At 47.2% G+C, this 24,294-nt stretch overlaps 1 protein-coding gene across 1 annotated transcript in view; it reads left to right on the top strand.

Annotated features, from left to right (window-relative positions):
- Window positions 1-24,294, top strand: part of TRPC7 (transient receptor potential cation channel subfamily C member 7) — a gene marked incomplete at both ends in the record, with an annotated part of 151,748 nt that overhangs the window by 101,816 nt on the left and 25,638 nt on the right. Inside the window, 3 exons of the mRNA XM_084252620.1 lie at window positions 2,448-2,664; window positions 14,158-14,391; window positions 19,113-19,377. Coding sequence (XP_084108746.1) covers window positions 2,448-2,664; window positions 14,158-14,391; window positions 19,113-19,377 — 716 coding nt within the window. The remainder of the gene's footprint in view (window positions 1-2,447; window positions 2,665-14,157; window positions 14,392-19,112; window positions 19,378-24,294) is intronic.

The raw sequence follows: 24,294 nt of genomic DNA, 5'->3' as shown, positions 1-24,294 counted from the left end.
TCAGGATGTTTGCCTAACGCTTGTTAATATAAAAATTCTTACAGATTACTCTTTTGCCAGAAGATAATAATTTGCAGGAGGCAAAAAAGAAATTTTCAATTTCTCAAACCAGGTCGTCTGAGGGACCCCAAGGCCAGTCTGGGTGCTAATGCACACAGGTTCCTGCACCATCAGGTGCCTCACCTAGGGGACAAGATAGAGAGGTGTCCCCATCTCATCCAGGTAGTCATCACAAGATGCTATGCATATCCCATTGATAAAGGATTGAGGGAACTTGGCCATCAACCCTTACAGAGCTGTGTCTACCCATCATTTCCTGACATCACAGGGATGATGCTAGGGCACACAAACCTAGTATTCTTTGCCCCCTTCAACCCTCACTCTCTCTGCTCCCCATTCTGTAATCATCCTCCATCTCCTCTCACCTCTCACAACTACCCCTGCAAGGCCACAGTGACAAGAAACAATGTCCCTGGATACACCAAAGTCTCCCAGCATTGTGGTTGGGAAGTGGACCCCCAAGATGTTGAAAAATTCACATTACCTGCCTAATATCAAATAGATATAAGTCAAAATAAGATGGCTTAATTCATGTTTCTACTGAATTTATGTGTGGTTTCTATTTGTCCATATATTTAATTCTTGCCTCCTAGGTTTAGCACATCAACCTATGGCCAAAATAACCCACCCTCTCTATCTTGTAAATAATAAAATTAAACATTACAAAGCAATGTCCTTTGTAAAATGTTTGTGGGTCCATTGGCTTTCAGATAAACACCTTTTTTTCATTTCTGAAGTTATTCTAGTGCCATGACAATTTGACAATACAGGTAAGATTTTTCCAGTACAAACAGGGACTGCAACATCCAGGCTTGAGATATAAATATTTTTAAGAGATTCAAAAGCACCATTTTGAAGTTTCAGTACATGTTTCCTATGGCATTAGAATCATCATAAATCACATTACATTAATAACTAGAATAATCACAATGGGGCCTCCCTGGTGGTGCAGTGGTTGAGCGCTGGGTTGCGAAGCTGCCAGCAGCCTCTGCAGCGCCGGTTCGATTCCTGGCTGCCAGGCAAGGGTCCTGCATGGCACGCAGACCTCTCCTGCCGCCCGCTGCTCCCCTCAGCAGTGTATTTCATCGGTCTGCCTGTTCTGTTCCCTGCTCTGGCTCTGGTGAATTCTCTCACCCTCCCGTGCTTCTGACTGTACCCAGTGCTTGTATAAATAAATGAATAAATCTTTAAAAAAAAAAAAGAATAATCACAATGGATTATTACCATACTGAAGTGTATTAAAGGAACATATCTAGCTATCTAATTTATAACCATTAGGTTGAACACTGTCATAATTAGGGGAATTTTATTTGGCAAAGCCCCTGTAAATGATCTTCTACTGAGCCAATAATCCCTCTCCTGGGCCACATCTCACTCTAAGACTCTTGAGGAGAATGTGAATATCAACTGCATAGTCACTAATTACAACTGGACCTCTACCCTGAAGAAGGAACTGAGCTGCAGCAAATGTTTCCACCTTTGCTCTCATCTTAGTAGTAAGATTTGGTGCTTAGGTGGGGGTAATGGCAGTGATCTAGAAGAGACCCAAGTGAGTTTATTAACGGGGTCAGCAAAGACTCACTGTTCCCCAGTTTAGTTCTCCAAGATCTGGGTGGCCTTTGGATAGCACATGATGAAACAGGTGTGGCCAACACTTGCTCCACAGTGGGGCATCTCTAGGTCCCCTTAAGGCTTATGTGGAACAATGACACATGTTAATCATGTACAAGGCCACAAAGAGGATCTCAGTAACCTTTTAGAGTCTTGTCACAGAGGTCATGTACATGGGCTACAATAAAACTAAAAATTTTTAAATAGAAAATAAAAGTATTTTATTATCTGGAAATTAAGTAACCTCTGAGTTAAAAATGAAATTTTAAAAAAAAGTATAAAATATTTATGCCAAACAGCAATGAAAATGCTACATGTCAACATTTATGTACTTAGCAGGGAATCAATGCTTCAATACTTTAAATAATTTGACCAAGATAAAAGAAATATTAGAAACTAACCACCTAAGCATAAAACTCAAGAAAACGGCCAAAAGATCAAAAGAGCAACAGTGCAGATCGAAACTGGATGATCTTTAAATTCTGAACTCTCTTGAGACAGAATACCTTTTCCAGACGAGGAAGGAAAATTCACACCCATGTGGCTGGTGCTACAGGAATGCACCATGGTACATCAATGCATTCTCCTTTCTCCATCACTCCCACTAAATCTTCTCAATGGCAACAACTACAGTCTACTGCCTGGGTTCAGTTAGCAGTTTCTGTACAAAACAGGGAGTCTCTGGTTAGACTTTTGGCAGCAGTGATGTTTAAAGAAAGAGCTGTGCCCACCTACAACTGCCAGTTTAACATTTCCTGTATATCTTTGGTTTCCAGCTAGGACGAACCCTGAGGAGCCCTTTCATGAAGTTCGTAGCCCACGCAGTTTCTTTTACAATCTTCCTGGGACTGTTAGTTGTGAACGCATCTGACCGCTTTGAAGGCATTAAAACCCTACCTAATGAAACCTTCACAGACCACCCAAAACAGATCTTCAGAGTGAAAACCACGCAGTTCTCCTGGACAGAGATGCTCATCATGAAGTGGGTCTTGGGTAAGCAAGCACTCTAGCTCTTGTTCTCCCTTCTCCTGAACATAACAGGACATTAATCTCTAGTCCTGCACCTCTTCCTCTCCTCTTGAGTATACTCTTGGCAGACAAAGTGATGAGTGAATAACCAACAAGAAAGTAGTCAAGTCAACTTCTGTATGTTTGGGGGAAATTCATTACATTCCTTCTATTATACACACATTGAAAGTGCTTGCAAAGTAACTGTGCATGAGAAAACCTATACTTCTGATCATTTAAATACAGTCAACCAAAAGTCTTAGGAAACCAAGTTCTGCTTCTAGAGTATAAAATTGGATAGCTTAAGAGCTATTTTTTGTTATTACTGAATATGGCATACAATAGAATTGTGGTCATAAAAACAAATCTAAGAAGCTAGAGGAATAACAATTTCTCATTATTTGTGTTAATGAGCATAATGAAGCTGTGAAGTCTTCTTTCTAGTGATATCTGGTGCTGCTAAGGTCTGCACAAAAATGGCCTCATTGACTAGTTATGAAAGGCCATCTCTCTTCCGCCCTGCCCATGAGAACCATCTGCAGGAATGAGCAAGGCAAAATAAAACTGGAAAAGGCTAAAACTGAACATGGCAGATGTGCTATAGATTTTCTAACATGGAAGACTGCAAAACTGGTTTAAAAACTGGACTTGGCAGGGGGAAAAAAAAAATTGCAAAAGCCAAAATCAGTGATGTTATACATAACCAAAACTCATCAATACATTTAAAGGTTCATATCAAAAAATCTGATTTTGGTGGAAATGTACTGAGTACAACAAAAATGAAGCTACAAAAGACTGAAAAAATTCAACCATGTCACATCAACATTAGATCAAATGATTAAAGTGCCTTAATAGTATGCATATCAGATTTGCTTTCTTGACAAAAATTCAATATGAGTATAGTTTTCATTATGGTATATTTACAAACATTGACTCAAAATGAATTTGGCGTCAAAATATGCCATGAATCAACAAAACCACAAAAAAAAAAAAAATTGTAAAGTCCAACACATGGCCTGGGCTATCAGATAACCATCCGGTTGAGCCACTAAACACCATCCTACAAATGCCCAAGCAGAGAACACCTGAGAATATGGTCTCCAAATTGCATCTCTAATAGATGGACGAGGGGGAAAATGGTTTGATCCAAAGGGCAGAGGCAGGAGAGCAAACCAGGAAGTTAAGCAACTTGCTGTTAATCAAGCCATTAATCAACCAGCAAGTCTGTGGCCAAGACTCATTTAGTGCAAACACTAGTACCAAAGCTGGGAAGGGGCATTAAAGCCCTTTGCAGAATGAGGTCCATGGCCTGACCTCACCACTCAGGCTATCTCAATTCTCCCTAGCATCCTACCCTCAGGGTTTAAACACATTAACACTAGGCACTCTGCAATGGACTGAATGTTTGTGTCCCCCAAATTCATATGCTAGAGCTCCAATCCCAATGGAAAGCTGTTAGGAGATGGGGCCTTCTGGGGGTGATTAGGTCATGAGGGCAGCACCCTTGTAAAAGAGACCCAGAGAACCTGCTCACTCTCTGCCATGTGAAGTAGTCTGCAACCCAGAATCCAGACAAGCTGGCACCCTGAGCTCAGACTTCTAGCCTCCAGAACTATGAGACAGAAATTTCTGGCATTTATAAGCCACTTAGTCTGGTATTTTGTTACAGCAGCCCAAACTAAGGCATCATTTAAAATTTCTTTAGAAGCCATAGAGTTGATTTTATGGATAAAACAAAGTATCTATGATCACTCACCCTGCTGCATTTCACCACTTGGACCCCAGGCAGCAGAGGGTGGTGAGCACAACATACTTCTCCTTCGGTATGGACCATGTGTTAATGACTCCTAGTCAACCATGACTTTCTCCTGAATATTCCTCTTCCTGAGCAACAGACCACTATAACCCAGTAAGAGGGATGCATCCCCAGCTCCAGAGGCCCCAACTGTATAGCTTGTCCCAGCTTCTATCCATCAAAGCAGAGCTGATTTCTTGAAACTGTTTTGTCAAGAATACTTTAGGAGGGAGGACTTATTTCCCATTTTCCTATTACTTTTCAGACAGAAGAAAAATTCTAATTATGCTCTTACTTAATTTTTTTTCAAACTTTTTGTTATGAATAATTTTAAGAATATGCAAAAATCAAGAGAAGAGTATAATGAGCCCTGTGGAACAATCTGTCATCTTCAACAATCAGCAAGTCATGGGCTAATCTTCATCTCATCTATACCCCCTGCTCCCCCTCTCCCAACCCTACAGTATTTTGAATCAAATTCCATAAAATTTCATCTAAACATGTTGTGTGATCACTAAAAGTTCTCATTTTTTCGCCATTTTTTTTTTCCTCTCTGTTTTAATTTCATGGAACCTCTTCCTGAAATTTGTAATGTTAATCCCAAACCAGTGAGTTCTTCATTTCAGGTACTTTTCAGTCTTTGAAATTCCAGCTGGCCCTCTTTTATTTCCTTCTTCACGATGTTTGCATTTTCCTTTAAATCCTTGAACATATTGCGCATATTTATCGTAACTGCTGGGTTAAGTTTCAGTGACTAATCATTTTCCTGGTATGGATCACATTTTGCTGCATCATACACGTTAGCAACTTTTGACTGAATGAGGCATTTGACATGTTAGACTATGGAGCATAATGGACTCCACTGTCTTCCTTTAAAGAGCTTTCAGCTTTATGCTAACAGACTGTTAAATTACTTCAGAGGAGGCTGACACTTTACAAGCTTTCTTAGAGTAGATCTGGAGAAGTTTAACCACAAGAATTGTTTATCTTTGTACTATACAGACACCGCACCAGGGGTCTCAACTCTGTACAATGTTCAAACATCTCTCCATTCTAGGGAGCTCTCAAAACTGTTTAGCTTGCATCTCTCTGGCTGCTTGTGGGGTTTTACTCTACACTTGTGACTTAGCATCAGCAAACACTCTAAAGGGCCCATTAAATTACATTCTAATGTAAATTTCTGGACTTTATCTTATGTGTGTTTTGTTTTTGATTTTTGTTTTTCATAGTACCCTTTAGCCCTTTAGTCTAAAACTCTATCACACAACTTGTAATCACCTCAGCTCTCCTGAACACTAATCTCTCTCTTCAACTCACTGGGACTGCCCTTCCTAGTCCTGGGATACTGTCCACGCAATGCACACTAGAATGTGCCTCCAGAAAGAAAGGCAGGGTGATCATGTGGCTTACCTCCCTTGTTCTCCTGTGCCATTTCCAAAGTCCGAAAGAGTTTCTTTTTTTCTTTCTGCTTGTTACTTCCTTGCGGTTGGAAGTAGAAATCAGGACTCTTTCTAAACTAGAACAACAACATAAAGGAAATTTAATAATAAGTTCTTCTTATCTTCCAATATCCCATCAAAATTCAAATGTACTGGGGCCTCCCCGGTGGCGCAGCGGTTGAGCTCTGGATCATGAAGCTGCCCGCAGCCTCTGCAGCACCGGTTTGTTCCCTGGCCGCCACATGAGGGTCCCACATGGCGCGCAGACCTCTCCTGCCGCCCGCTGCTCCCCTCAGCAGTGTACTTCATCAGTCTGCCTGCTCTGCTCTCCCCTCTGGCTCTGGTGAATTCTCTCACCCTCCCACGCTTCTGACTGTACCCAGTGCTTGTACAAATAAATAAATAAATCTTTTTTTAAAAAATTCAAATGTATTTGACAAGATGAATAAACATCTATCTAGCTTGCTTTCTCTCTTCCTTCAGGTCTCTTTTCAAATTTTACTTTATCAGGGAAACTGAGCATCCCCTACTCTGCTAATGTGAAATGTCAATAGACACCTGAAGGAAGAGAGGAAGCGAGCATTGAAGATGCCTGGGTGAAAGGATCAGTATTGCCACAGGACTAGACTAGGAGCAAGCTGGATAGTTCAATCAACACCAAAGAACTCACTGTGGCTGGAGCACAGTGAGGGAGGGAGGAGCAGAGATGAGGTCGCGGGATAGACAGAGTCAGATCATGCAAACTTTGGTACAAAGTTTAGGTTTTATTCTGCCTGTAACAGGCAACCACTGGAGAGCTCTGAGCACAGAACTAAGACCTTCTGCCTGAAGTTTCTCTATAGACCTCTGGCTGCTGTACAGACAAGAGATGGTTCTGAGACAAAAGCACAAACAGGGGCACCAATTAGGAGGCCACAGCAAAAACTCAGAAAGGAAGCGGTTAGCTGATTATATTTTGAAGGTAAAACAGACAAAGATTTTTCTACTGGATTGTCCAGAGGGTATGAAAGAGAGCAGTTAAAGAAAATTTCAAGAGTTTTAATTCAAGTAATGGTGTACTACAGAGTCAGTCACTAAGACAGAAAGACCAGGGATGGAACTGTTTGGAAAGGAGGCAGAAATGGAAATCAAGAGCTCAATTTGAGTTATCTATTAGACATGGAAGTGGAAATGTCAAGTGGCCACTGGAGATGCCTGTTCCAAGTTCAGAGAAGAGGCTGGGCTGGAGATGTTAACTGGGCATGTCAGTGTACTTAAAGGAAATTATATGCAATCACCTGTGGATGTGGAGAGGGGACCTGAGGACAGTAACCCTGGGGTACAACATCTAAAGGAAGGGAGATGAGAAGCATGGAGCAAAGGAGACTAAGGCAAGAAGAGAGCCAAGAGAGTGGTGTCCAGAAGTCAATCAAAATAACTGTGTCAAAGCGGTCATCTCTGTCAAATGCTGCTGGCGGATCAGGTGACATGGGGCCTGAGATGCAACCATTGGCTCTGGAAGCCAGGTTCCTGAACAGGAAAGCAGGATCCAGCAGGAAGGCGGAGGGCTGGGCCTGTGCAAGAGCATGAACACTGTAACGGGAGGGAGGGTGGGAGCTGAGGTCGCGGAGCAGGTAGCCTGGTAGATGCAGGGGAGGGAGCAATGTGGAACTTTTCTGATATTGTTTAGATTTTCTCAAAAATTTGTCCTAAGTTATTAAGCACTATACTTTGTCAGGCACTGTGTCTGATCTGGGGAAGCAGCTATAAAATAAGATTAACACCTTATTGCTAGATATTTTCTGGACCTCTTTAATTATTACCAAAAAATAAGGGAAAGAGTTTGAGGACTGTGTTCAAGTGGGAGAAGGTGCTTTGTGCTGGTGCCTGAGGTCCTCATGTGACCCACTCTCTGCTCAGACATGGAGAGGGCTCAAGTGGCATTAGGCCCCCAGTGATGGCGTCTGCCCTCCCTCCCAGGCAGCAGAGCAGCTTGAAGCCTTGGATCAGCTAGAAGTACAATGGTACAGTTCTTTTCTATGCAGCGCTTTGGATATAAAACACCAAACCACTTCTCCTTCTCTACCTGAAGCAGCCCCAAAGCTGGACTTGGGACTTTAACATCCCACCCTGCATGGACAGAGGCTGGCCACAGAGAATGGCCTTGTCCAGCTATGCGGCTTCCGCTCTTCATGCCCATACCTCCGCATACTCTCAGCACAGCAGCTACAGTGATCTATTTGTCACTGACTTACTCTTTGCCTCGAAACTCTTGAGTGGTTTCCCATCTCCCTTAGAGTGACCATGATGTCATCATAATGGCCTACGAAGTTCCCAATCTCTCCACCCATCTGTACGACCTCATCTCCTACCAGTTTCTACCTCACCCCTCTAGCCTTGCTTCACACTGCATCTGGCTCACCACCACTGCCTGGGCTGCCCCCTTTGTTCAGAGAGTTCTTCCAGCAAGTAGCTGCCTGCTTCACCCCTTACCTCCTCAGGGCTTCGCTCAAGATCGCCTTCTCCAGTGAGGCCTACTTCAACCCATCTCTTTAACATCACAAGACCCTCCATCCGCACTATCCTCCTATTCACTCCTCTTTGGCCCAACAGTTAACACCGGTGGCAATACGACACGCTTTCCTTTGTTCCCTGCATGTTTGAACTGCTACTGATATTTCTGAAATCAACACACTTGTAGTTGACTCTTCTCATCGCTGCTAGCATGCTCTCCATCAGGGCATCTGCTGTCCCCAGGGACCTCTTTCAGTGGCCACACAGTGTGGTGCTACCTGCACCTTCCAGCCCCTCCTCCTACTGAGCATACAGGCTGCTCCCGAGAATACAGTGCTGTGCAGGGCTGTGGAAGGGTCAGATCCAATTAGAAATACATTCTTCTTTCATTCCAGATGCTTTACTTGATTGCCAACAGAAACAAGAAAATTCTAGATTATCAATCCAGGAGATTTAAGGCACTGGCAAAGGGGGGAGATACAAGGAAACAAAGACAGAGATAAAGGAAAAGGCAGAACACCACAAGGCAGTCAAAAGAAGACTGTGACTGGGGGAGGAGGGATAAATTTGCTGGTAGACGCGTGTGCTCTGCAGAGCTGTCAGGTGCGGTGCTGTGGGGACCACTAACTAACATGGACAGCCTGGAGAACCTCCAACGTCAGTTCACACCACTGGAACCTACTGCTATTGCCTGTGTCATAAGCACAACTCTGGGGTAGCTGAAAGAGTTTACAATACAGCTTTTCAATGGGAGACAGTGCTCTCAAGACCATCATCAGAGGATCGTGCAACATGAGCAGTTTTCAGAAAGCCACCAGCATGGAGGGCAGGAAGCCGCCCCCAGAACTATCATTTCTCCATCAAGGAAAAGAATCCTGTCCTAAAGACTTTCCAAACCACTCTCCCAGAGAACCTGGCAATGTTTTCTTAAACATATGCTCCAGCACAGGAAGATCAATTGTGTGTCTGAGCTCCAGCTGCCCAGCAGAGCAGGAAGATGCACTGATGGGCTCGAGAAGGGGAAAGAGCTTGGCGCCAGGTGTTGGGAAACCCAATCTTACCTGCTTTCCCTTCCTCCTTGGTGGGCTCTGCCTTTCTGGCACTTTTCGCATGTGTGAAATGTGAGGATCAAGCTGATCTCTTATCCCATGCCACACAGGATTATAAATTCTTTGAGGGCTGTACTTAGTCTGAAATCCAGAATCATAGTCTGAAATCCAGATTTGGCCAAGAACGAAATTCTAGCATCACATGGACGGGTTCCTTATTTATTCTTTCTTTTCACGGTTTCTTCATTTATTTAGATGGGACTGCCAAGTACACTACCCTCAAACAACTTGCCCAAGTTTCTCCCAGCATATGAGACAACACTGCTGCTCTGCTTAGCGCTGTCAGCTGCGCTGTCTGTTCTCATGTCCTGAAGGCTCTTCCTGGTATGCCAGGCCTTCACTAGCTCTCCTGCTGCCAACCTCCAGCCCCTTCCCTGATGCTTGAGCCTTGACACTGAGCCTCTCAGGAGCCTGTTCTCCCTCACTGCCATGGCCACTATCCTACCCAGCACACCATGGTGCCAGTCCCTCCTCCTCCACTCATGCCAAGTATAGCCTCCTCCATGAATTCACTTCCTCATTCAACAGACATGTGTTGTGCCTGACACTGTGCAGGACTCAGTATTATAAAGCTCACTGCTCTTACCCCTGTCTCCCCCCAACAGCCCCTTGGGCAGTGACAGGAAGCATGCACCCAGTGGAGGGTATGATGGGTAACAGCACGTGGAAGACGAGGATGCAAGACCACTTGTATGACCTTCAATGACTTGCCCTCTTCGGACATGAGTTTCTTCATCTGCTCAGAGGAGATAATTACAAGAGCTATTTGTCAAGCTAGCCTGAAGATGCAGGGTAGCACAGGGCCTGGCACCTAGCAGGTGTTCAGTAATTGTTAGCTACTAAAATTAGAGAAGAGAAGGAGCTTTGTTAGGAAATTTTTGAATCTATTAATATCATCTTCCTCTCCAGAACACAAATAATTCCTGCCTGTATCTGAGGCCCAAATTTGTTGCAAAAGACCTGCCACTGAGATACTGGTTGGATGTTAAGTGTTCGAGAGCTGAGAGCAAGTAGGCACATTCTGCCTCCTGTGAGTTCACAGAACAGCTACATCCTGGTCCAATGAGAAGATGACCTGAAAGAACAGACAGTCCTGCCAGGAGGTAGTCTGGGAAGAAGTCTACTCTGCAGGGGGCCCCAGGACAGTGCAGAGGAGGTTCTGAGGGGCAGGACCACTTAAGGAATGTGCATATTTAAGTCTTATAAGACCATGAAGGGCATTCCCTTCTGAATGGCATCTGAGGCAGGGAGGGGACTGACCTATTTTTGAAGTGCCAAGCTCCACCTCAGCAGCCTGCAGGCCACTGCTCAGAACCTGCCTAAATGAAGCTATTCCTCTCCCCCAAGGTTTCCCAGAATTTCCTAGCCTGTTCCTCTGCCAGTCACCCTGGTTAATTACCAGTGACCTTGTTCTCTGGGCTCCAGGCATCCCTGAGTAAAGGGGACTTTGCTTGAAGGAGGCTCGAGTGCCCAGCAGCCTTACCCCCTGAGCCCTTGGGCTGTAAATATTCCTCTGATTGACATGCTGGAGGCAGAGACCAAGGCTCAGCCAGGATATAAAATGCTGAACCACCCTCAGCACCTTGGAAGCAGGGGGCCTGATTTCACTCACTAAAGTAGTTAATTTCACACATTTCTTTTTTCATTAAGCATTCCTGCTGCTCAAACCCTTGGGTCCAAGCTGCTTTTACTTATGGCCTTGGAATAATTTAAATTAGTCTGGGTGAGTTAAGATTTAAATCTACAGGCCTCCCCTGGTGGCGCAGGCAGTTGAGCACCACACTGTGAAGCTGTCTGCAGCCTCTGCAGTGCCGGTTCGATCCTGGCCACCGGTGAGGGTCCCACATGGCGCGGCAGACCTCTCCCGTCTCGCCCGCTGCTCCCCTCAGCAGTGTATTTCGTCAGTCTGCCTGTTCTGTTCCCCGCTCTGTCTCTGGTGAATCCTCTCACCCTCCCAGGAATCTGGCCTGTACTCCGGTTCTTGTATAAAATAAATCAATCTTTAAAAAAAAAAAAAAGAAGATTTAAATCTAGGAGGACTGATATGGGTACCTGACCATGTAGGAAGAGATTTGCAATGAGCAATAAGGAGCTACTATATTGCCAGAAGAGTCCAATTTCTGTAAATAATTTGCATTTCTGATTCATAAGGGCTTTTAGTACTTGAAATTATCCCAAAACTCCCAAGAAAATTAAGGGACTTATGTAAGGTAACACATGCAGTAAGTGGCCAAGTTAGTACCTGAACCCAGGGCTTCCTAAATGATGGCCAGTGATAGTCCTAAGTGAGAGCTGATGCATCTCCCAGGGTCCAGCTTAAAGCAGTTCCACTAAGAGATGAGAATTTTAATTTGGGGGGTTAGGAAAGCAATAAGCCAGCCTATAGGTTTTTCTAATAAAATTCTCAAAATGTCTATTTGCACAGGCATAGATGAAAGTACATTTTAGTGTTCAGAAAATCGTTACTGCACTGAACAGCCACACACATTTTGAAAGAATAATCTTGAGAAGTATGGCTGTGTCACTGGGAGGCGGAAGGAAAAGGGGGTGTAGGGGTTTATTGTAAATAGACCTGCAATGTTTGGGATAGTTCCTATTATGGAGACTCCAACTGGGTGGAGACATGCAGATCTAGAATCTGTTCCATCAAAGAAAGCCACATCTCTAAACAGCTCCTCAGCCCCTGGGCAGGGCCCAGAGGAGTGAAGATGATGGTTAGGTCCGTCCTCCAGCGTGCACAGCCAGTCACGCCCAGCCAGGGCAAAGTCTCCATAACTGTCTGCTCCCAGCATCAAACTCGACTCCACGCATTTGGCAGCTAAGGCCTCAAAGGCAACTGTATTAGGCCTCAAAGACTGCAGGTGTCTGCTCGTGCACTGGGGGTTGAGGTCCAGAGGTATAGGGAGCAACATAAGCACACGGCTGGGATGGACCACGGGGGAGAAGCTGGGCAGACCTGCTCTGCGGGAATACAGGACGTGTGGAGACAGGGAGATCATGGGAAAGTGTGACAGCCTCATTTGGAGTCTGGACTTTATGTTGGGGGCATGACAAATACACTGTAGAGGGCTGTTATGGGAACTAACCTGCAGTTCAGGAGATGAGAGGAAGTGAAAACTGAAAGGGCAGGATGGACGTGGGAGTCCACCAGAGGAGGAACTGCAGAACTGTGATGCTGCACGGAGATAGCCGAGGAGGAGTGAGGGGTGCAAGCTGGGGTACTGGGCAATGTGCCACTCTGCCGGGCAGTGGGCGCTTACATATGGGGTCTTTCTGGCACTGGCAGGACATCCATTCAGAGCTGTCCCTCTGTGTGGTGGGACTTCAGCTTTGAGGCTCTTAGAAAAATAGGAAGATGTTCACCTGGGGGATGTTTGCAAGAAAACAAAGGCCAAAGCTTCAGGCATGGATGCACTTACTCGGGGAAGAGGGAAGAGTGGGAATGGCTGAAACCTTGGAAAGCAGCAGCCTTCAAGGAAAGAGGAGGAAAGCAGAGGGGAGCAGGAGAGGCAGGAGGCACCTGGAAAGCGAGCCACTGGAACTGTTTGACTGGTCAGCCAATCAGTGATTCTTTTACCACATTCCCATGAGCCCCAGAGTATCCACGTGAAGCACGTGGTGGCATAATGCAGAATAGCTGGTTCGCATTACATCTTCCCCTGGTTTGAGTAGCTGTAAGTCTGCTTAGCTCATAGTAGGTGCTCAAAATGTTATCGAATTGTAAATTTTTGATAACTAAACCAATTCACTTCTACTAAACAGTGAAAACAGCAGTATACAACAGAAACAGTGCAAGTTACAACCAAAAAGTCACATATTCTAAATTTTTAGTGGCCACGTTACAAAACAGGTGAAATCAGTCTGTCATATATTTTCTCTAACCCAACAGACCCAAAATATTATCATTTCAACATGTGACTGATACACCCCAAAACTGAGATGTCTTATTTTCTCTTTTTTATACTCGGCCTTTGAAATCCAGTAGGTATTTCATACAACACCTCTCAATGCAACTGGCCACACTTCAAGTACTCAGTATTCACGTGACCGGCGATACTGTAACGCTTTTTTACATACCTCCGCACTGTTTAATATGAGAGTGAGGACTAGTCCTTAAAAATCCAAGGAAAAATATATAAAAGTGCAGCGGGTGGACGGGGCAGGAGGCTGGGAAGAATCCGGTAACCCCAGACTTACACTGATAAGGTCCTGGAAATCGAGAGGAAAGCAAGGCACTCTGGGAGTTTAAGGAATTGGACCTTCAGGACACCTGAACCTCAGTCTTCTTATATTGCATTTAGAAATGGATGATTCCACGTGACACCATCCTCCCCTCCCTTCAGTTTTTAAAATGTCTAAATGTCAGTCTGTATTTCTCCCAAGTCGTCTCCGAGAACTCTCAAGGGATAAGGCCGCTCCTCAAGCAAGGTGGCTTTTCTGTAAACTGACTCGAGACATACCTTTGAGGGGGTCTGCGGCCTCCCATAGTCTCTTGTAGATCCACCTCTTCCGTGTGCTGCTGGCTCCCGAGGGCTCCCATTTCCATTTCCCCCGGGGCCCTCCACGCCCTGCTGGGGGCCTCCATGCCCTGCTGCGGTCAAAACGCTGCAGAAACTGAAAGTGGCCCGGCTGTACCCCGCAGGCATGATCTGGTCGGAGTGCAAGGAGATATGGGAGGAGGGGCCGCGAGAGTACGTGCTGCACCTGTGGAACCTGCTGGACTTCGGGATGCTGTCCATCTTCGTGGCCTCCTTCACCGCCAGGTTCATGGCCTTCCTGAAGGCCAGCGAGGCCCAGCTGTACGTGGACCAGCACGTGCAGGACGACACGCTGCACAACGTCTCACTTCCGCCGGAAGTGGCGTATTTTACCTACGGTGAGTGCCGGGGCTGAGCCGGTCCGGGGCTTCCGGGTCGCAGCGGGAGTGCGTGATGAGGCTGCGCCCGCAGCTGGTGCCGTGGCGGGTGGGGGACGTGGCCATCGCGAGACAGCCTAGGGAAAAGAAGTTGCAAGTGGGTGGGATGCGTGTCCCAGTCCTCTTTGAACATGGGGACTGAGTCGTGGGAGGGCCAGCAGCGCCTAAACAATGCAGCGCGCCACCCTGACCCTGAGGCACCATGGTCGGTGGACGCGTGGGGCCTCACGGCTCCAGCACGAAGAAAGCCGGGAGCCCGCATGCGCAGTTGGCGTGTAGCCGTCTGCGCATGCCCAGTAGGCCAACCCTGGACAACCTCTGAGACCGCCCACTGCCTTCTGCCTTATGGAACCTCGCTTTCACTATCTGCTCCTCACACACTCTCTTCCAGGCGCAGCTTATGTCTTCCTTTCCCAAACTAGTCCTGGCGTGTATGTGTCTCTCTAGTAAAGCCATGCCTGGTTCAATTACAACTAGCGCTCCTTGGTGAATATTTTTCTTAGAGGGCGAAGGACCCACTCATTGGGGTTGAGGCCCTGTAACCATCTTGCCTGCCAGCACAGACAGCCCCTGTGCTCCCTCCCCGCTCAAAAATAAATCTTAGCTCCTACAGTTCAACCAGCCGAATAGAACAGCTCTGACGAATGCATGTTTCTTGTGTTGGTAAGGATTGATGGAGGAAAAGTTCTTGGAATGTTTGTGATTTTTTTTAAGATGACAGTTTCGTAGATCCAGAAGCACTAAGGGCTATAGATACATAGGTATAAATTTCCCTTTTTCATTGTATGCCTGTGTTTTCTGCAAAAAGTTCTGCTTTTCCAAGTCAAAATTGTTTTCTTGTGGTAAGGTAGGTTCATAAGAGTTGCCATCGCTTTCAAACTATAGGTTGTCCAATATGAAGTAGAAGATTGAAAGGTTATGACTAGTAATTAAAAGTTAATAGCAGCCATCTGTACCCTTGGGAAAAAAAAAAAAAACCTGGATTTTTTTTTTTTTGTTCTGTCCCTGTTTTTTATTTTATTTTTTTTAAGATTTATTTATTTATACAAGAACCTGGGTACAGGCCAGATGTGCGGGAGGGTGAGAGGATTCACCAGAGAGAGAGCAGAGAACAGAATAGGCAGACTGACTGAAATACACTGCTGAGGGGAGCAGCCCGCGAGACAGAAGAGGTCTGCTGCACCATGTGGGACTCTCGCTGGCCGGCCGGGATGGAACCCATGCTGCAGAGGCTGCAGACACCTTCACAGCACGGGTTCAACCGCATGTGCCACCAGGGAGGCCCTGTCCCTGTTTACAAACAAACAGGTTGTCATGGAAGCTCACAATATTCTCAGAAACATAGCATCTCCCAACATGAATTGAAAACCAAGCAGAAGGGCACAGTGGTTATGTTCCCAGGTCACAAAACCTAGATTAATAAACTACTTCCTACTCTGAGACCTTGCTTATTAACTTTTCTGAGTCTTATTTTCTGATATGTAAAAGTTGGAAAATATTTATATCAGAAAGTTTTTTTGATTAAATAAGCGTGCATATGAAGAGTCTTGCACTGTGCTCTGAAACTAATGCTCACTATCTGGTAGCAGTTATCACTACTATCTCTTGGGACATTTTCTTGTTCAAGCATTTCTTTATGTACTAAGAGAAAGATGAGGTGGGGGAGAGAGAGTTGATATTTGTTGTTGGTTGTTGATGTTACCAGTGTATATTAGCTGAGCATTTACAGGCACCCACTAATGGGAGTGGCTAGATCACAAAGGAACATCATAAAGTGTTCCTGTTAGGTGATGCTACATAGCTCCTGTGAGCACAGGAATGTATCTTCCTGCTACAGTCACTATCTGCAGAGGGCTTGGCTACTCTATGCAAAAGTTAAGCTGCTCTCCATATTCAAAGTTGTTTGAGTTGCACACAGTATGGTACCTGTAAAGGTGGTAGGAAACCCCTACTGAGAAATGAAGAGTCCTGTAGTATTACAAATTATCCACTCTTCATTTGTTGATTGAGCAAATTCAGATTTTCAAAAGGAAAATGGATATGTACATTTTCCCCTGTGCTGTCAATCAAAGAAAAATGAGTGAAATGTGATATTGCATTGGACACGTTCCTTACTGTCATGACTCAGGCTGAATATTGTCCATCTGAGACTTCTATTTCTCTTATGGATTCTATAAAGGTCTCACCCACCCAACTTAACACATTACACATTATTGCCCTTGCTTTTGTGTTTCCCCTTGTGCCCTTGGAAATCTTTTGATCTCTCCAAGTTTCGAGGGTGTGCCAGCTGCAGGAGAAGAGCACCCTCTCGTGGTCAGTCAGAGGTGTGTAACTTCCAATCTCTTGCACCCAAATAGGGAGATGTTAATTTTTCAGGTTGTGATAAGGACTTTTTTCACATGGAAGGCGCTCCAAGAAGAAGAAAATCCCTTCATCTAAATCATCACAGTGCCTTTTTATTTTCCATCCATCACACTTTTACAAAGTTGTCCAAGTAGAATATTATTCACTGAAATTTCTAACCTGGTCACCAGCGTCTGATGACAGCTACATTTAGCTTAACAGATTGTAGGAGGGGCTTCAATTATTACAGCTGAGATTTAAGGTTTAAATTATAGGGGAAAGAAAAATAATCCCTTTTTGGTCTTAGTTTGGAGAAGCCAAGTCCTACTTCATATTATCCAAATGTGTTATTTATTCACAGAGGACAACAGCTGTATTGGGAAAACATGATTTGTTTTCTGATTTGTTTTTTATAGACTTCTGAGCTATAACCTTGGTGAGAACATAGAGTCTATAATTTTATTATATTTCCAAATGTAATTTAGAAAGTACTATGTGAAACTTTGTGGCAAATAGGAGGCCTGGCTTTTCTTACTAAATGTTTCTCTGTGCTCTTTATTATTATAATTGTTTAACAGAGTTTAGCTTTGAAAATAAAGACTGAAATTCTTCCTCTTCTATCTCCCTTGGGGTGCCAAGAATTGCTATGTAATATCCTTGCTATCTACATTTATCTGACTCTCTGAAAAGGACCCCATACCCCAAATCCAATCTTTAAAATGACAATAATAATATCTACTCTACAGGACTGTTGTGAAAATTACAGCTAATGTAGGTATAAGGGCTAATTTAGGTTTCTCAATGTTTCTCAATTTAAGTCTCACTTAGCACTTCTCAACAGGGACGCTATTGGATTTTCAGCAGGGCAATTTTCATGTGTGGGTCTGGAGCATCGCAGGATATTAGCAGCTCAGTAATACTCTTACCACTCATATAAATCGAAGACACCTCCCCCCACACCCACACACACACACACATACACTTTTCCAGAAGGAAGGCATTGCCCCCACTTGAGACTCACCCTATATCCTGATCCACAGCAGGCAGCTGATTGGTGACAGATGCTGCTCTTTGGACTCTTAGAAATGCCACAGGAACACTTTGCAGTTTGCTGAGCTGCAGGACACCCCCAGGGCAGTGACCACACGCAGAATGTCCCCAGGACAGGTCCAAGAACTCTCGCCACCTGGAACAGGGCCATAGTGGCAAATTTAAGTAAGTGGTCATCATTTAGGGGACATTGACTGAATCAGGGAGCAACTGTCCTAGACACACACTGCCTGAGGAATAACACCCAGGAGCATTCGTCTCACACAAGATCCTTCAGGTTCCTGGGCCCCATGTGAGCTCATTTATTCTAATGTGGGGCTAGATTAACCTGTCGTAAGGTGTTCATTCAGTCATTTGACAAACATGTATCAGCACCCACTGCATGCCAGGCCCTTTGTGAAGTACTTTACATATATGATTTCATATCATCCTCACCTTAGCTCTGTGAGGTTGATATAACCACTGATTCACAGATGAAGGAATTAGGCTCAAAAAAGCAAGTTGACTTGCTCAGAGTCATCCAGCCAGTGAGTAGAAAGGCCATCTCTGGTCTGACTCCCAAATCCAAGCTCCTTTCCCTACCTCCTGGTGAATGAGCCACTCCTGCTCATGGCTCTATAGCTGGTAAGAGGGGCCTCTCTGGTGGCGCAAGGGGTTGAGACACAACCTATGAAGCTATCCACAGCCACTGCAGCACAGGTTTGATTCCCGGCTGGCCAGGGAGATATCCACATGGCACAGCACACCGCTCGTGTCTCGCCCGCTGCTCCCCTCAACAGTGTATTTCAGTCAATCTGCCTGTTCTGTTCCCCGCTCTGCCTCTGGTGAATCCTCTCACCCCCCACACTTCTGGCCTATACCCCAGTTCTTGTATGCATAAAAAAAAAAGTGGCAAGGAAGACACAACAGCAAGCAGCATGGCACATGCCAGGCCCGGGGTGGGGGCGGGGGGGGGTGCACAGGACACTGTGGGAGCAGAGGGAGGAACAGGAAATCTGCCCCAGCCTGCGGGGGTCATAGAGGGCTTCCTGAAAGAGTTGGCATAGAAGCAGAACCTTGAAAGATGATTAGGAATGAAATTGACCTGGAAGTGAGGGATGTGTGCTCCAGACAGATGGACAGACACATCCCAAGAGGATGCACCTTCCTCGGATCAGGATTAATGACAAAGGCAGCAACGGCAAGCGATCAAGTTAGACCCCTCTAAAGATGCCTAACTGGCTTCTCTTCCAAGAGACATCCTGTCTCCCACACCCACCCAGTGAGTAACCCGGATTGTTTTCTTTCAGCCAGGGACAAATGGTGGCCTTCAGACCCTCAGATCATATCGGAAGGACTCTATGCGATAGCCGTCGTGTTGAGCTTCTCTCGAATCGCGTACATCTTGCCAGCCAACGAGAGCTTTGGGCCTCTGCAGATCTCCCTGGGGAGAACCGTGAAAGATATCTTCAAGTTTATGGTCATTTTCATCATGGTATTTGTGGCCTTCATGATTGGAATGTTCAATCTGTACTCCTACTACCGAGGTGCAAAGTACAACCCAGCGTTTACAACGTGAGTATCCCAGGCCTCTCCAGAGGGTCTCTCTGGGCTTCCCAGGGATCCTTGAGAGTCTCTTGAAGGTGGCTCCACTCAAAGACTCGGGTCCCCATGATACTTCTTTTTTTTTTTTTTTATAAATGTAACTTTTTTTTTTTATAGAGGCATGTTTTCTTTCTTTCTTTATTTGTTTGTTTGTTTGTTTGTTTTGTTTATACATGCACTGGGTACAGTCAGAAGCGCGGGAGGGTGAGAGAATTCACCAGAGCCAGAGCGGGGAGCAGAGCAGGCAGAAGGACCGAAGTACACTGCTGAGGGGAGCAGCGGGCGGCAGGAGAGGTCTGCGCACCATGCGGGACCCTCCTTCGGTGGCCGGGGAGCAGCCGGGGATCGAACCGGTAGCGCAGAGGCCGCAGGCAGCTTCGCAACCCAGCACTCAACCGCTGCACCACCGGGGAGGCCCCCCCATGATACATCTAAAGGTTAAATGCAACCTTCCTCAAGGGCGATTAAGAGTTCCAGTTCTGGATTTGGAAGGACAGAAGAGATAGGTTGAATCCTCACTTTGCCACTTACAAGCTGTGTGGCCATGAGTGTGTTCCTTAACTTCTCTGAACCTTAGTTTCCTCACCTTTAAAATGAGGATGGCTGTACCTGCTTCCTTGGGGATGGTGTGAGGATTCCATGATCTGATAGAGCTGCCACAGACACTCTCAATAATGGAATTACTGTTACCATTACTGCTATTATTTTCTTAATCTAAGGGACTCAGAAGACAAAGGCCTCTTGCAGCCAGCACTTCACTGGAGCAAGGCAGTCGCAGTGTGTGAGGAACATGGGGTCCTCAAGCTTTTTCACCTCCCCCCACCAGCATCCACAGCCAGTACCCACGGCCTTGTTTTCCTCCCAGGTTTCACTGCCCACACGTGATGCTGTGTTGTCGTGGTGGGCACTCGGGAGCATAAGCACAGGCATGCCCACCTGTAATTGCAGGCACCGGGGCCCAAGAACCCAGCTCATATATAAATGCTGACACCTGGGCTGAGGAGCGAGAGCTAATAAGGGGTCCTCAGTGCTGGCATTCATGGTGACACTATGAGGCTGGGGGCTCAAATGCTGCCTCCCTGCCTGGTCTGCCTGTGTCCCTGGTCCCGATTCAGCGTTAGCAGCATGTTAGAGATAATGAAGGCTCCAAAATTCTCTTTTCATCTACCGAGTCAATGATGAACCTACCCGGCCTGGGGTGGTTGCACAGCACAGTGCATGTGAAATAAGACAAGGAAGGAGGCAGGTGGCGTGTGGGAGGAGGGCAAGCCAACACAGGTTGCCGACCTGGCCATCACCTAGCAGAACACAGCCCGCTCGTGCCCTCTCTGGAAGAGTGTACAGAAACACTTCTCAGAAAATCACACCGAGATGAGAAATAGAGAATTTATCAGGTGGATTTTTCCCATCTGTTGCCTGTCACTAGTCCAGTCACCCCACAGGACACTGACTCACCTGTGCTAGCAGGGCTGCCCTGGGCAGCCCTCTGCGCGTGGCAGGGCAGGCCAGGCTGCGGGTCAGCAGCTCTCCGTGTCGGGCTGGGCAGGCCATGCCTGCATCTGAACACCCAGCAAGTCCTGAAGCTTCACTCACCACAGCAGCAACAGGGAGGCCCCGAAGAGGACAGCAAGGAGCACCCTCAGGCCTAGTGACATCAGGGTTCAGAAGTAGTTGCTGCAGGCAGAGCAAGACAATAGCACCCAGGGAGGTGGTGTCGCTAACCCGCATCCTTGAAGACCCAGAGCTCCTCGGTCTCCTGCAGGGGCAGCAGCAGGGCCAGCAACGACCTAGTGGGAGAACCTGGCTCCCCTGGGTCCATCTAGGCCCAGACATGTACTGCCTGATGACTTTAAACCAAGTTACCTGATTTATCCAAGTTTGTGCCCTCACCTGTAAGACGGAAGTGGCTTACCATCTTGCTCATAGTGCAGGAATACTGCTCGTTATGGAAAATGCCTGAAGCTCAGCAGTTTTTCCAGTCCAGACCCTGCCTCCCGCCCAGCCCCAGAATGTCTCCCTGCTTTTGTCAAGCTCCTGCCCTGAATCTTAAGGAAAGGACAGTCAGGTCTCCACCCAAAGCACAGAAGTAGGAACCTGCTGGGCTAAGAACCTCCTGTCCCAAGCACCCCTGAATGGCCTGGATTTGCTTTCTAGATGGTGAAAATGGCTAAGCCTCCTTCACGCAGGGTCCCTGACCCCCACCCCCACCCCATACAGCAGGGTTTCACTTTACCCTTCTTCTGGGGAGTAAACTTGTCTCATCACAGGGAGACACTTGTGTCCAAGAATGCAGACTAGGTGCAAGGAAGCCCGTGCCCCTCAGCTCAGAATCACAGACTGTGCTGCTCTGCCAAAGGGGGACTATCTAGAAGGTAGGGCTGATGCTACAAAACCATAGACCCACAGTCACAGCAGTGAGTCTGGGGCAGAGAAGTGGTTTGTGTCCACAGAGAGCAGGTGTTCCCTGGCCCTGGCCCGGTCCCCGCATTGAGCCAGCCTATAGCACCCATAGCCCATCAGACAGCGCCTCCACCCAAGCTCTCTCACTGGCTGTGTGGCCTGGGACAGTGCTCAGGTGCCTGGGCCTCAACCTCCCAACTCCAAAATGAGAGTACTAAGATGGCCAACTTCCCAGGGATGTCTTAAGGATTCAGTGGAAGAAAGTGGGCTGGATACAGTGTGTGGCATACAATAAGCCCTCCAAGGAAGGCAGTGATGATCACAGGCATGGCAAGTAAGCAGGACGGGATGGATGAGCCACAAGAAACTCTGGCTCTTTAGGACCCTTTCTGGGCACAATGTGTGCTGTATCAGGCCAAATACAGTAATGACTCGGTTGGACTTGCAATCACTGCAGCCCTCAGTGATTAACTGTTGAAGGAAGGAAATAAGCTCTAATCCCCCAAAAGCAAATTTGCATTCGATCTGCCAGGAGCAAAGCTAAATGTATCCAGTCAGCGCCCGTTGTTATTGAACAGTCGTTGAGATGTCAGTCGATAAGCACAGGCTGTTAACCCTCTGCGGTCAGGCCCCAGCGCCGCCCGCATGTCCAGCATGGCCTCGCACACATTCCGCTCCGCGTGCTGCGTGAACAAGAACAGGGCAGCCAGCAGGCCACAGCGGTGGGGCGGGCCGCCCTGAGACCTGGCGGGGGTTTCTGGCCGGCTCTGCTGCCCTGGGAGTTGTGTGCCATCCCTCTGCCTCCTCCTCACAGGAATCTGTACCCCGGCCCCCATTCCTTAGGTCGGCGCCACAGCACACTAGAAAAAGAAAAAGGTGAGGACTTAGGAGCAGACTGACCCAGGCCCTCCGGGATGGGAAGGGAAGGAGCGCTCTGGCAGCAGCAAGCACAGGACAGTCAAGACAGGACAGGACACTTACCGTCTTGGCAGTTCCTAAAATGGGAGTTGCAGCTGTGATAGGATTTGACTGAGCAGGAAAATAGTCAATAGAGCAGTGAAGTGGAGAGGAAAGAATGGATTTTTATAATGTCATCTTTTACCTTTTGACTGCTCTCTAGTGCGTGTCCTGCTCCCTCCCCACCCCCCAGGTCTCCTTTGATAAGCGAAAGCTACCTTAGGCTAAATTAGATGCCTGCTTTAGGGGACCCAGAGTATTCCACAGAACAGCAGAGCAGCGATGAAGCTGAGTGACCACTACCAGGTGAGGACGGGCTTCAGAGCAGCCCAGGCCTGGCCGCCTGGTCCACCTGAGTGTCTTCCCCTTGGCCCACCCACAAGGGGGCTTCTGGAATTTTCTCCTGGTGAGGTGTGAGAACCCCTGTTCTCAATGGACTGTCCATACCATGTGTTTATTTAACCTTGGGGGGAAATAGTTCAATCTGTTTTCTTCTCACCCCCACATTGGGAGGAAGGGAGTGGGAGTTTTGGGGTGGGGGGGCAGAAGGTTCCTCTCATCATCTTGATTGGATCAGGAGACTCAGTCCTACAGAAGGGAAATTGGGGCTGAAATGCACAGCCATCTCCCTTCCCCTCCCTAAACCCCACCCAGCCCCACCTCTGCCACACGCAAGGATGTTCGGGCTCCATGAAAGTCGGCTCTGGAGGATCCAAGAGCCCTGCTCACCTTCTGCGCGCATCCCGCAAAGCCAGCCCCACTGAAGGACACATAGTTAAAGCGCTGCCCCAAACAGGAGGAGTAGGGCCTTCTGGGTTTTGGTACCAACTGCAGACCCCAGCCCTAAGTCTAGCCCTGCCCACATCCCCCGTGTGGTCTGGTTCCTCTCTGCCCCCCAAAACTCCCACTCCCTTCCTCCCAATGCGGGGGTGAGAAGAAAACAGATTGCACTACTCCCCCCCCCCCCCCCAGGTGTAAATAAACACACAGTATGAACAGTCCATTGAGAACAGGGGTTCTCAGACCTCACCAGAACCATCTTGGGAGATGGCTGAGCTTGGGTCTTCACAGGCCGGACCCCCAGAGGGGGTCCTATTCACACCAGTTCCAGACAAGGCAGAGAGATCTGCATTAACAAGGGGATTCTGCACAGGCGGTCTCAGGACCACACAGGGAGGAAAGCCGATCTGATCCAGCCCCATCGTCACTGAGATGGGAGATGGAGGCCAGGCTCGTGGGGTGCATCTCTGGCCCGTGCAGCGGGGCGGGGCGGGCATGGGGCTGTCCTGTTCCTAAGCACAGGACAGAACAGGTAACCAGGTCCAGGTGTGAGCTCTGGAGTCAGAGCCCATGAGCACTTCCCGGCTGTCGGCCTCCTGCCACCACAGAGGCGAGGTTCTCTGGAAGGTCTGGCGATCTTCCCTGCCGCTTCTGTGTCAGATCCTGGCCCAAAGGGAGGGGCTGAGAGAGTGTGCGGGTCACTGGCTGGTGAGCGGGGCCTGTCTGGGCATAACAGATAGTGCACCTGCT

Source organism: Talpa europaea (genome assembly GCF_964194135.1).
Source record: "Talpa europaea genome assembly, chromosome: 13".
In the NCBI taxonomy this organism is placed as follows: Eukaryota; Metazoa; Chordata; class Mammalia; order Eulipotyphla; family Talpidae; genus Talpa; species Talpa europaea.
Note: the sequence above shows the minus strand (reverse complement) of the source record. Positions and strands in the feature narration are given on the sequence as shown.